Source organism: Anguilla anguilla, chromosome 8 (assembly GCF_013347855.1).
Source record: "Anguilla anguilla isolate fAngAng1 chromosome 8, fAngAng1.pri, whole genome shotgun sequence".
In the NCBI taxonomy this organism is placed as follows: Eukaryota; Metazoa; Chordata; class Actinopteri; order Anguilliformes; family Anguillidae; genus Anguilla; species Anguilla anguilla.
Window position 1 is genome coordinate 42876065 of NC_049208.1, and position 13337 is coordinate 42889401.

Here is a 13337-nt window from a genome sequence, read left to right on the forward strand (position 1 = left end):
AGGAGCAGCTTCTAATCCCAAAACGCTGTGGACAATCTGAAATTTGATTATGGGTAGATCTGATGGGGGAAGTCAAAGCAAGATTAGTATTGTTACTGATGAGCTCTTACTATCTGAGCCCCTAAAACTTGCATGTGTCTTTAATGGTATAGCTATTACTTCAGTCCAAGAACTTGTCTGAATTTGACACTCCACTAATGCAATTCATGACCTCAAAACTGACCGAACCCAACAATTTGTTCTCCTTTGACAAGGTCCCAGGACTCATTACTAGATATCATTCATTCTTTAAATAAATCTACTGCATTAGATATTCAAGAAGTGAATCTAGAATTTAACTCTCATATTGATACATTTCTCCCCATTATACACCATCTTATAAATATCTGCATAACAAAATCAGTGTTTCCCATGCAATGGTAACAGTCCCCGATTCCTCCAATGTATATATTTGAGTATCCCACAATCATTTCTAAATACAGACCAACATCAATTCTCCCAGTTATGTCAAAATTTCTTTTCAAAAATCTTGGCGAATCAACTTCGATATCTGGAAAATAAATATCTTAGTAATTATCAGTTTGGTTTTTGTTCTAAAAGATCCGCTATGACTGCAATATTATATTTTACAGAACATATTTGTCAAGCCCTAAACACAGGTCAAATAAGTGATGCAATATTCATTGATTTAGAAAAAGCTTTATCTTCACCTTCTAATAAAAAAGGCAATCTTTTAATTTAATCGTCATCTGCTATCAATATTCTGCTGCTATTACTACTCCCAGTACCATTTTGCACCTTGGAATTTGTCTGGGTACTATTTGTGCTGTTCTTTATGTGTGGAACTTGATATGGATTATTTCATGCAGCTAGCAAATTGGTCTGGTAACCAGGCAACTAGGCAGAACAAATAAGGAGTTTCAGTCAGAGAAAGAAATGGAGTCCAGCATGGATGAGGGTGATGTAGAACAGTACATGAGGTTGAGAAGTAGAAGTGAGCCAAATGGGCTAAGCCAATGCTTGACAGCCTGCTATAATTTCTTGCTTGCATCACCATCCCTCCTGTCAGATATTATATATTTTCATTTTGAATGAGGGGAAGGGTAGAAATAGGTGGTTTAGTTAAATTAATTTTTCTCTAAGCCAAATTGGCCAACGGCGTGTTTTTAACCAGAGCATAAGGAGGGTTGTCCACAGTTGTTGCTTTATCTTTTGTAACTGTTTTGTGTCCTCCTTTCCTCCAGTTCAGTACCAGATGGAGATGATGCGCAGCCTGCGTCACGTCAACATTGACCACCTGCATGTGGGCTGGTACCAGTCCACTTACTACGGCTCCTTCGTCAGCCGGGCCCTGCTGGACTCCCAGTTCAGCTACCAGCACGCCATCGAGGAGTCAGTGGTGCTCATCTACGGTACGGCTGTCTCAAAATCTAATCTGCTCGCCCGTCCGTGCGCAGCTAATGAGCAGCGCTCGGAGATTTCTGTCAGTTCTGTTCGCTTTACTTTAGTACTGTTGCCCCTCCCCACTCCCCTCCTCCGTTCGGAAAGCCCTCTCTGCACAGCCTATTTACTTTCATATTTATTCTTTTGCATCTTTCCACATTTCTTTTTGGTCCATCCTCCTTTTTTTGTCTTCATGGTCTGCTGAGCCTTCCTCCTATCCCCTTTCTTTCAGGCCCTCCCTGCCGTGCTGGCCCTACCTCTGTGGGCAGGCTTGGCAGTTCCCTCTGTGTAAATACCAGCCCAGTGTCTGTCTCAGGCGCAGCAGCAGCCCAGTCTAGACAGGGTTTCCTTCTCGCTGTTTATTTTTCTTGCTATCAGAGCCCTGATGTGTACATTTTGGAATGCCTGAGTAGCTGCTTCATTTTTATTCCTCTTTCCAACAAGTCCCCCCACCCCCATTCCCTCCTCTCTCACTTGATGGTTTGTGGAACCCGACCAGATGTCAAAGAAAACTGCACCTCTGGAACCTCACTTAGTATGCGACCGTATAGTTACGACATATTGCCCTACCACCCCCCGAAAGCACCCCCGCTCTCACCCCCTGCCAGCAAGTCCCATTTATAAGCTCTGATTAAAAAAAGTTTGGGGGGAGGGTTATGCGTGGGGGTTGGGGGCACACACAAAACCTTAACTGTTTTTAGCAGCCACCCCCGCCGCCCCCCCTGCACAGTCCTGTCAGTAAGTTTCCTCTCTCCCTCCCTCTCCCCCACACCAGATGTGTGGCGTATCAGAGCTTTAGGTCATTTTCCTCTCTTTAAAAATTTTGCCGCACAAGCTGCAGTGAATATTAGTATCAAACCAGCTCACTGTTACCCGAGACCATTTTCTGTAATTTTCCTTTTTTGTTTGTTTTCTTAGCCTCTGCCCACCATTCTTGAATTTTCCAAGCTCAATAGGGAGGAGGTATAATGGAAGATATGGCCAGGTGCTGTTTGGTCACATTTATAGCAACCTGCCCAAACATTTACTCCCACACTAACAGACTATTCCCTATCCCATACCCTCTCCCTCCCTCACACTAACAGACTTTACTCCCTATCCCATACCCTCTCCCTCCCTCACACTGACACACTCTACTCCCTATCCGATACCCTCTCCCTCCCACACACTAACACATTCTACTCCCTATCCCTTACCCTCTCCCTCCCTCACACTAACAGACTCTGCTCCCTATCCCATACCCTCTCCCTCCTACACACTAACACATTCTACTCCCTATCCCATACCCTCTCCCTCCCTCACACTAACAGACTCTGCTCCCTATCCCATACCCTCTCCCTCCCACACACTGACACTCTACTCCCTATCCCTTACCCTCTCCCTCCGTCACACTGACACACTCTACTCCCTATCCCATACCCTCTCCCTCCCTCACACTGACAGACTCCACTCCCTATCCCATACCCTCTCCCTTCCTCACACTGACACTCTGCTCCCTATCCCATACCCTCTCCCTCCCTCACACTGACAGACACAAGCTCTACCTCCCCTCCCTCTCCTCCACATCCTCGCCCCTGCTGCACCACACTGACAGACAGATGGTGCCAGCCCTGTAGAACAGCTCTGACTGGCTACAGGCTCATGTTCTTCAGTCATTTGTCATTCTTAATACAAGCTACTCTGTCAACTGCCTATCAATAATGCGTCTGTGGAGCTGGAAGAGAGCTCCTTCTGCTGAGGGAAGAATGACGGCGTTTTCTGCTGAGGAAGTAAAGACTCCCCTGTCCGTCCTGCCGCCGAGCCTCTGGACATGCCAGTTGGCTGGCTCCCCTGGGTACGCACTCTGTTCATCCAGCAGAGATCAGGATTTTCTTTTAAGCTCAACTAGTGCTCCACACCCCTTACCAAAACAAAAAAACTGTGGAAATAAACCAACGCAATGAAGCTTGTGAATGATGTAATTATTCGTTTTTTCCTCAGATGGGGTTACATTAAATATCAAAACCTCATTAACATGGTAATGTGATGATTATGATAAAACTAATACAAGGGCCAAAAACTTACATGTAAGAATAGGGTTATATGAACTATTTCTGTTGTTGTGGTGTGGCTATGATTATGCCTATAAAGGAATGGTGGTTGTGAGTGGCAGTGAAAATTCAGGGTTTGGGGGCAACTCTAAGCGCCCTGCCGAGATCTACACCTCATCGCACTCCATCTTTGTCATCGTTTTTTTATGTTTCGGTTTATAAATGCCTGGTCGCAACAACGGTGTTCTCTTCAGCAAAGTGCCACGCAGTCAGGTGGGCTCCTTGGTAAATGAGGCTTATTGGTTCCTGTGTGTGCTCTACCTGTGTTGATGTTCACCAGGTTTGACATTATGCCGGTGAAATCACTGTCACATGTACGATTGCCTCTGAAAAATGAGCCAATGTTTCACTAATGCGACAGTCAGAAGTCACTTGGGCGTATCACAGTAAGTCACGAATGACAAATTAATCAAACGGACAGAAAAAAAAGAAGCATTACACAAACCCCAACCCCGTGTGAGCTGCATTTATCTGAAAGCATGCTGTACAATACAGGGGTAAGTGATAAGCTTTTTGATTTTTAGGTCCGGAAGAGATTTTTAAAAGGCAGCTCTCAACTAAAGATTTACAGCATCAGGCAGCCCACAGCCAATTTAGTGTCTTTTGTCTGTTTTAATCATCACATCTTTCTTGATTTTTGAAATCTGTCTTCTCAGATAAAATGTTGACTTTTGACCTTTACATCATTTGAGTTCCCTGCGAATCCAGAAGCGGAACACTGCGATGGAGTGCCTCCGCTATTTCACGCGGTTCCGGGGTGACTGATAGTATTTAATGGGAAGAAAGGGGGAAAATGTGGGGAATTTAAGAATCTTTTCCTTATGTGTCAGTAGGCAAGCATGAGTGACAGTTGTGCTGAGCTTTGCTGGAAGGTTAATAAAGCCTTTTAGACAGAAAATGTCCTTTCCCTGACAGCAGAATTAATCCACTGCGACTCACTTACAAATCTGCTGGCCCTTTCCATATGGTTACATCTACATGTGCCCTTACAGACCCACGGACTTGCGTTTAGATTTTATTCATGCATTGCATTTGGGTCGTGAAAAGCTTGCAGCACGTTTTGTTTTTCCGCTATTTTAAGCATTCAGTGTGAAGAGCCATGACATTGATTGACAGTTTAATGGCTCACTTCACTTTCTTGCTTGAACCAGTTTCAAGGCAGACTAAGAAATGTAGACGTGGTTAAGAAGGTTCCCACGTGGGCGTGTGCTAGATGCACAGTTTTTGCGAAGACTAAGTTGAGGGGGCACCTGTGCCAGAGGTGCTTAACAAGGGGCCAGGCTTACCATGAGTACACTATGAAACCGCTGCAATAGCGAGTTGTGAAGACTGGTAAGGGTTTAGCTGATATGTGACTGTCTCACCTCTGCTTTTTTCCTCACCTTTTGCTCAGACCCAATCAAGACTGCACAGGGCTCACTGTGCCTGAAGGCATACAGACTGACGCCTAAGCTGATGGAGATCTGCAAGGAGAAGGACTTCTCGCCCGAGGGGTAAGTGTGGTCCCTCTCCCCACCACCAACTTCCCCCCCCCCACCCCCCCCCCCCCCCCCCCCACACCCGTTCTGTCAAGTTGCTTGCAAAGAAACATGGTAGTGTTCCTTTTCTCGATGGGCTATATCGGGTCTGTCCCTTCATATATCTGAGCACTGAGTATTATTTTTAAGTTTATCATAGATCATAGAGGTCTGCCACCCTGGTCTAGGAGACCCTCGGATAAAAACAAAAACCTATAGTCTTCAGCTTTCCCGGACCCCAGTTTTTTAGTGTCTGTGACCTAAAATAGTGTGTTCACAATGATGTACCCAATTTATAAAACTAAGCCCTCCTTGTTGGGAGTTGTTTGTATGCTGATGATGTATGCAGTTTGTTTATTTCTGTATTTTGTCAGTCTTTGGTTTGAAAGTGTGGCAATGACTTATGACTGGCAAGGTGCATTGTTCATTATTCAGTGCTGTCCTTCTCATTTGTAAATATACATTAAACTGATGATCCACCACCCACTCTAGCTGTTTTTTTTTTTGAGGAAGTAGAGCAGGTTTTTCCTTTCATAACAATGGCAATGACAGAACATGTTTTAAATGTTCGGTATGCAAGTTAATACCCAAGCGGCAACATAACATCAAAGTAAAAAATTCATCTGTTGTGACTGATGCATTGAGAATACCTGCATTATGGGTAACGCCCTGTGGTGCTCCAGCAGAGAGGGTGACTGATACATTGAGAACACCTGCATTGTGGGTAAGGCCCTGTGCTGCTCCAGTAGGGAGGCTGACTGATACATGCACAGCTTCCTGACAGGCTGATCTTTCTGAAGATCACCAGACCACAGATTTATAAAACCGCTATCAGTTGGATTGCAGTTCAGAATTCTATGTTATTTATTCTCTTACCATACAGGTAATGTTGCCTGATTCTCCTTTTAATCTTTAATGTTTTTACTTGACTGAGTAGCCAAACTATTATATATAAATACACAAGATATAAATTGCATTGTTTCTCAATATCACGCTCAAAAGAATTTCATGAAAAGGAGAAAATGTTATGATTTCCAGTGTAGCGGTGACAAAAGTATGGCTAATGGCTGTAAATGCAGTCAGTATATTTGACTGGAAACAGTGCGTGACGCAGCAGCTCTTCAGAGCTGAACTAACTCGTGACCAGTTTCAGTATTTAAAGCTCACTTGCTTAAGTATTAAATTTCATGATTTTGTCCATGTTCTCCAAAGTGCAGATGCTATATGGCTTTAGTACATCCTTTGAGAGCCACTTGCAGTTGTCAAAATGCATGCTCAGTCAGAACGTGATTCTTCCTCCAAACTAGAGATGCTAACACACTGAGAAATCCACTGCTAACTGTACCAACACGACTACGTGACTTTGCAGGAAAAACCCCAGCTTCAGTTAAAGTGAGGGTCGGTGTGTACTTGGAGACGACTGCGGTGATGAGCTCAGTGGTTTAACTCGGGGTGGGGGGGGGGGGGGGGGTCTCAGAGCACCGGTGCCAGGGAATGCGCTGATAGACGGTTTTCTTCCCCAGTCTGTTTTCTGGATCTAATGATTATTCTTCACGGTTCAGTTCTGCTCATTCGACCGGGCGGTTTTGTTGTATGCCAGCTTTGCCTAGGGAAATCTTTCTCATCACTGCATTTTTGGCAGTTAGGGTCAATAGTTCTACAAATTATGTTTTAAATATGTGCAATTTGCAGTGCTTTTATAACGCAGTGTGCGTGCGCCATGCATTTGCATCAGCAACAAAAAAAAAAAGTGTTGTCTTGGTTTCATGCCCTTATGACAATGTCATACCCAGAAATAGTTTTTCACTATTGCATCAAATGGTTAATGTAATTAATGGCACATGCAGGTATAAATTATGTGTAAAAACAAGCTGCACTAAGTTGATGCTCTGTTAAAATAGGTGCCGATATTTCCTTGTACAACAGGACCTCAGAGATTCAAACATCTGACCAGTCAATTGAGATATAAACCCAGACATAATGTTACACCATCAACATCCTTATTAAAATAGATTTTCAGTTACTATCATTGATGCCAAAAGGGAGCTTTAATTGGAAACAAAGTTCCCATTGCTTAAAAACCTGGATAAGCACGTTGCATTCATTTTCAACACATTTTACTCTTCTTGAATAAAATAATGCATCCATAAAAGTGGTTCATGTCTGATGCTTTTATTAATTAGGAGGGCTAGACACAGATTGTTGACCAGAATGTTTGTCGATCACTGATGAGATGTCTTGTATGATATGGCTAGAATTGTCCCTTAGTTGCTTTGAACGAACAGTCCATTTGCAGTATTCTACTAAAATTTTGCTCATTAGTTTTCCATTTCTCTGGAATCCACACACATCAATTCTCCAGTTAATGTTTTTGTTTTTAGGAATGCAGGACAGTAGCGAATGCAGAAATGTTATGCTGTGTCGGCTCTTTCGCGCAGCTAACAGAAGAGGAATTAATGTTCTAATGAAATCCTCCTTTAGGCTTGTTTTATTTGGGCATTATCTCATAAAAGCATCTATAGCAGTGAAATGACAGCCTGTTTAAAAAAATAAGGCAGGCAGGGTGTCCAGCCGATGCAGCCAGTAAAGGCACCAGGTGCCGGTGCAGGGCAGGGCACTCCAGCGCCGGTTCTACGCTCGCGGGTTCATTTGGCGGCGGGTGACGGGCCGCCCCAGGAACAAAGTTGGCTGCATCCCCGCGGAGCGAACATTCTGGGTTTTTTCTCCCTCATCTCCCCTGGCTGGCATTGCAGCGCTGCATAAGCTCTGATTCTGACAAAATGGCGGTCTCCTCAAAGTGTGTTACTTTGCCTAGTAACTAGTCACAACAAACCAAGTGGGAGAAAAGAGTGATGGCTTGCTTTGCTGGCATTGCTGGAGGGCTAGTGCTTGTTGCTGGTGTTCAGGATCGCGATGGGTGTTGTCGTTGAGGAGTCCTGCTAGAATTGGGAATAAAAAATAAAACTAAATAAAAAAACTGGGAAAAATCTGCTCAAAAGGCGTGAGTAATGAAAGTAATTATTCTGTGCTTTTCAGAGGCCCAAACAACTGCAGTTCCTAAAGGGTTCATATCTGAGGTTCTGCTGTATATTTTTTCCATTTAGGATACTGAACCATTTCCTAGCTGAAAGAATATTTGTAATTGAACATGATTTAACTGTATTCCTGTTTCGAACATGCGCCGCTGGCTCATAGGGTTGTAAGGCGGTGGGTGGGGGAGGTTAGGGGAGAGAAAAATGAATTTGCTTTCAGTTAGCCGACTGCTCATTGGAGTGCAATTCATAGTGGTGTATTTGTATGTAGGGTCTATACAAACATTGATCTCCAGTTTTGTACAGATTCAAGATGTGAAATATTTCTTCACACCCACGTGAATACATCAGAAAGGTTGGAGTTTGAATGGCAGTGAGAAAGGCGACTCTTCTTTGTATTAGAAGGCTGTAGGCCACAAGTTGAATTAATGTTTTTGATGTTCATCCAACAAAGACTCTTTGTGAATGCTAGTGCACATTGTTTCCTTGTATGTAATTCTCTTTCTGTAATTCCTTCTGTTTAGTGTCAAGTTTGTAAGTACTTTTACATACCTGTAATTACAGTCAAAATGGGTACATATCATTCTGCATAGTCTTTAGCGCTTAGCCATACAAGAAGCCTACTGTGTAGCCTTATTATTCTATCCTTCATTTAGATGTGCTTATAGCCTTGGTGCTTGGTGTTTGAAAATCATCTGTGCGAGGCGTCACTTCACTGAAAATATGGTTTGAGTATGACCTCTTCTGTTAACTGACAGATTCTTTCAAGTAGCACTGTCAGAGAACCATTAATTCTTTTTCTTTCTGAAGCTCAAAAGGAAAATGGCGTTAGGGTCTATGTGAACAATAAGGACTAAGCGAGAACCGCATTTCTCCATCTCTCCATCACAAAAAGACCTTCTGTCTGTCGTCCTGCCGGAGTGTTCACGTTATGCAATAATGGCATTCTCTTTGGGGTCTTACTGGTGTAAAGTTTTCATCTTGTATTGAATGGAGGATTCTTACCTGACCCAGGAACGTGTGACCTACCATGGGTTGTCTGGGTGGAGTGTCATAGGGCATGACTGAAGGGTGGGAGGGACTCCTGGTAGAATTTGAGTTCTCATATGGTAAATGGGATGGAAATGGAATATGGGGGTCAAGGGCATAACTTTAGTTTTAATATTGAGGTGGCGGGGGGGGGGGGGGGCAGCAGCATGGACCTTGAGAACCACTATCCTCTAGGGGGGTCCAGAAACAAGCCCCCTCAGGATAATTTTTTTTTGAAAGAACAGCCATGAAAAGATCACGTCTGGCCTGTGTGCCTTTGTGTGTGTATGGGTCTTTGTGGCTTTGCGTGTGTGTGGGTCTGTGTGCCCTTGCGTGTGTGTGTGGGCCTATGTGCCTTTGAGTGGGTGTGTGGTCCTGTGTGCCTTTGCGTGTGCGTGTGTGTGTGGGCCTGTGTGCCTTTGCGTGTGCGTGTGGGCCTGTGTGCCTTTGCGTGTGCGTGTGTGTGAGGGCCTGTGTGCCTTTGCGTGTGTGTGTGGGCCTGTGTGCCTGTGCGTGTGTGTGGGCCTGTGTGCCTGTGTGTGTGTGTGTGGGCCTGTGTGCCTGTGTGTGTGTGTGGGCCTGTGTGCCTTTGCGTATGTGTGGGCCCATGTGCCTTTGTGTGTGTGTGGGCCCGTGTGCCTTTGCGTGTGTGTGGGCCTGTGTGCCTTTGCGTGTATGCGTGTCTATGTGCCTTTGCGTGCGTGTGTACCTATGTCCCTTTGCGTGTATGTGTGTATGCGTGTCTCTGTGCCTTTGCCTGTATGCATGTCTATGTGCCTTTGCGTGTGTGTGTACCTATGTCCCTTTGCATGTGTGTGGGCCTGTGTGCCTTTGCGTGTATGCGTGTCTATGTGCCTTTGCGTGTGCGTGTGTCTGTGTGCCTTTCCGTGTATGCGTGCCTGTGTGCCTTTGCATGTATGCGTGTCTATGTGCCTTTGCGTCTATGTGTGCCTGTGTGCCTTTGCGTGTATGCATGTCTGTGTGCCCTTGCGTGTATGCATGCCTGTGTGCCTTTGCGTGTATGCATGTCTGTGTGCCTTTGCGTGTATGCATGTCTCTGTGCCTTTGCGTGTATGCATGTCTATGTGCCTTTGCTTGTATGCATGTCTGTGTGCCTTTGCGTGTGTGTGTGTCTGTGTGCCCTTGCGTGTATGCATGTCTGTGTGCCTTTGCGTGTATGCGGGCCTATGCTCGTCACATGTCTGTGTGTATGCCTGTCTCCATACCCCACAGGTGTAATTAGACCCTGTTTGTGAGGTTGAAACTAAAACAAAATATTAAATAACTTTAATTATAATATAATTTCTTTGTATATATTATTCATTCAGGCATGCCAGGCTTTCAAAGGCTTATGCTTTATTAAGAACTTTTATGAATATTGCACATTTTTACTGCTGCAGAATATTGTCTGCATAATTTTTTGCGGAGCGAAGGGGATGGTGATGAGTTTGATTGTAGTAAAATTGGTGGTGGGTAAATAGAGATGCTGAAGATGAAGCCTGTGTCACTGCAGTGTGCCCGTGCCTCTGTGGGGGGGTGCAAATGCGCTGGTGCCCCGCTCACACGCCTGCCACCCCCCCCCCCGTCCTGCAGGGATCGCTGGATGCCAGCATTCTGGGGCCGAATCTGACAGCACTCTGACAGAGCACCCCTCCCTCACTCTCCGTCTCTGCCTCCCCCCCTCCCCTCAGCGCCGTCTCCCAGTGTCGCACGCACTCTGTCTTTCCCTCATTCAAATGCTGAAGGAAGCTGTAAGTAATAACCCTCCCCCCCCCTCCCCACCCCGCTTTGAGACTGGGAGACCCAGAGAGGTGTGTGCCTTCCTGTATGTGAGCGATGAAGCTAATCTGAGTAGCTTTGCGGGGTCTGGAAACTCGAGATGTTCTAAATTAAAAAGTCATGGCCCTCCCTTCCCTCAGACGCGTAAGGGAGCATGGCCAGGCCTTGGCGCTATGCACATCGCGGCAGCAACATTAGCATTAGCTCTTACTGCCTCTATTTCTTATTTACATTTGTGTCAGGGGTGCTTTATTCATATGAAAGGGCTTTATTAAGCTGTACGTGTCTTGCCTGCATCTGTGCTTATCACTGCATCAGGCAGCGATAATGCAGTTGCTGGCCCATGAGTGAGTACACAAAAAACAATAACCAATAACCATGTTGTTTGGTTTTGAATACCAATCGCATTCAGCATTGGCCATACAGACAGGACACATCCAAACTCATTAATCCAGACAGTCGATCAGTTTTGAGAATGTATGACTTGTATAAAGACAAATACAAACACAAAAGTCCCACCCCACCCCCCCGCAGTCCACAAACGGGTGCAGTTTGTAGGTTTCCACTGAGTTTGTTGCTCGTCTTCTCGTCCGCAGGCTGAAGAAAGCGAACATCGGGTTCGAGCACATGTTTGAGGAGGTGCCGATCGTCATTAAGAACTCCCACCTGATCAACGTGCTGATGTGGGAGCTGGAGGAGAAGTCCACGGTGGCAGACAAACACGAGCTGCTCAACCTGTCCAGCAGGTCAGTGTCCCTGCCTCATGCCCCTGTCTTTGCCCAGTCTCACATTTTTCCTCTTGTTCTCCACGTCTGTGTATCACTTCCTTCTAAAATGCCCAACTGGAGGCTACAGAGTGGCTCTTCTTGCTAAAGAACTGCAGTTCAGTGTGCTACTAACTACTAATGCCGGATTTTTGTATTCACTCAAACAAAAATGGATCATTGGATTGGATATTTTGAAAATTAATCAGGTGAAACAACGCTTGTAGTATCTACTGCATATCTGGCAGCAGCACGGTGGTTTGAGGCTCATTTGATACCTTGGACCCTTGATGACTTAAAGCCATTTAGCCAACAAATGTGCTTCATATTGTATCAGCATAATTTACATCTGAATCTAGCCCCACCCCCCAATTCCCATAGAGATTCATTCAAATGCAAGTTTGAGTTTTTGTATCGTTTGTATAGTGTATTCTACACTTCCTGCTAACGTATGGCCTTCACTGTAGCATACACTCCTTACTAAAGCATGGATTTGCAGTATAGCGTGGTGCATTGCACCTATGGTCTGGTTTCTAATCTTGCCGGGACCAGTGCTGACTATGGCTGGCAGTAGAGTCCTGCACAGGTCCTTTTTTTCCTGGCTTATTAATTCTGAGACCAAACATCTCAAAAAAGAAACGGTGCCTGCAGTCCACCTGACCCGCACTAAAGTAACCCTGACCTCGCCCCGCTGCCTGTCATCATATGGGCCTTTTACACAATATCCCCACCTCTTACAGTTTATGAAATTTTTTTTCTGAGATTGGACGCAGCGAATATAGAATGCGGTGCCATGGAAAATGAGTATTTTAATATTGACTGAGCCAAAGGTTTGCCGAACAAATAAAGCAGTTCTTCGCTTATGAAACATTTTTTCTGAGCAGAGTGTGGAATGTGCAGTGAATGAAGACTGCCGTGCCGTCGAAAATGAGTACGCATTTTTGAAAATGTCTGGCAAAGGTTGGACAAGCCTCCAAATGTTCTACATGTACTGTAGGCCTGTGCACATGTCTTGGTATTATTAACCATTATCCGCCTTTTTTAATGAATGAAATGTCACTGCAGCTTGTAAAACCTGCAGAACGAATCCCATTAACATTTCTCACTTTTTCCATGACACTTACTTATTGAAGACTTCAATAAGAAAATGGCATAGGGATAAAAAAAAAATAAGCCTTTCCACCAATACCCTCCACACTGGACAGACAGGTCTGACATATAATTATAAGTCATAAGAGATTGTTGAAATTGTTTTAAAAAGTACGCTTTTGGGAAGTTTATTCAGTATTGCTGTATTGTCTAGAACAGCCTAACCCCCTGCTCACACATGCCACGGACGGACGCACGCTTACACTTATGCGCGCACACACGGAAAAATAATTTTAAGGCTCAGAAAAGTTTGGGGAATTATTTTTGTTATTGCATAATTCAAATGGACCTGCCCTGCCCAGCCCTGAGCCATTCCACTTCCCAGCCACTCATACGCAGGGCTTCATCAGCCTTCCTACTGTATTTTTAGTGTTTTTTTCCATTGGCAATAGGGCAGGCCTTTCACAATGCCATGCGTATCCGGATACGATCATCACAAAATGATACGTTGCCTGATACAGTACATTGCAGGGGTTTTTTTCCTTCTTTTTTTCTTCAAAGAAAATCTCACTGAAATTTTCAAAGAACAGTTCA

At 44.7% G+C, this 13337-nt stretch overlaps 1 protein-coding gene across 1 annotated transcript in view; it reads left to right on the forward strand.

The window, feature by feature from the left end:
* eif3hb (eukaryotic translation initiation factor 3, subunit H, b) overlaps positions 1-13337 on the forward strand; it is a 91655-nt gene that overhangs the window by 57133 nt on the left and 21185 nt on the right. The window contains exons 3-5 of the mRNA XM_035430320.1: positions 1245-1412; positions 4927-5026; positions 11487-11636. Coding sequence (XP_035286211.1) covers positions 1245-1412; positions 4927-5026; positions 11487-11636 — 418 coding nt within the window. The remainder of the gene's footprint in view (positions 1-1244; positions 1413-4926; positions 5027-11486; positions 11637-13337) is intronic.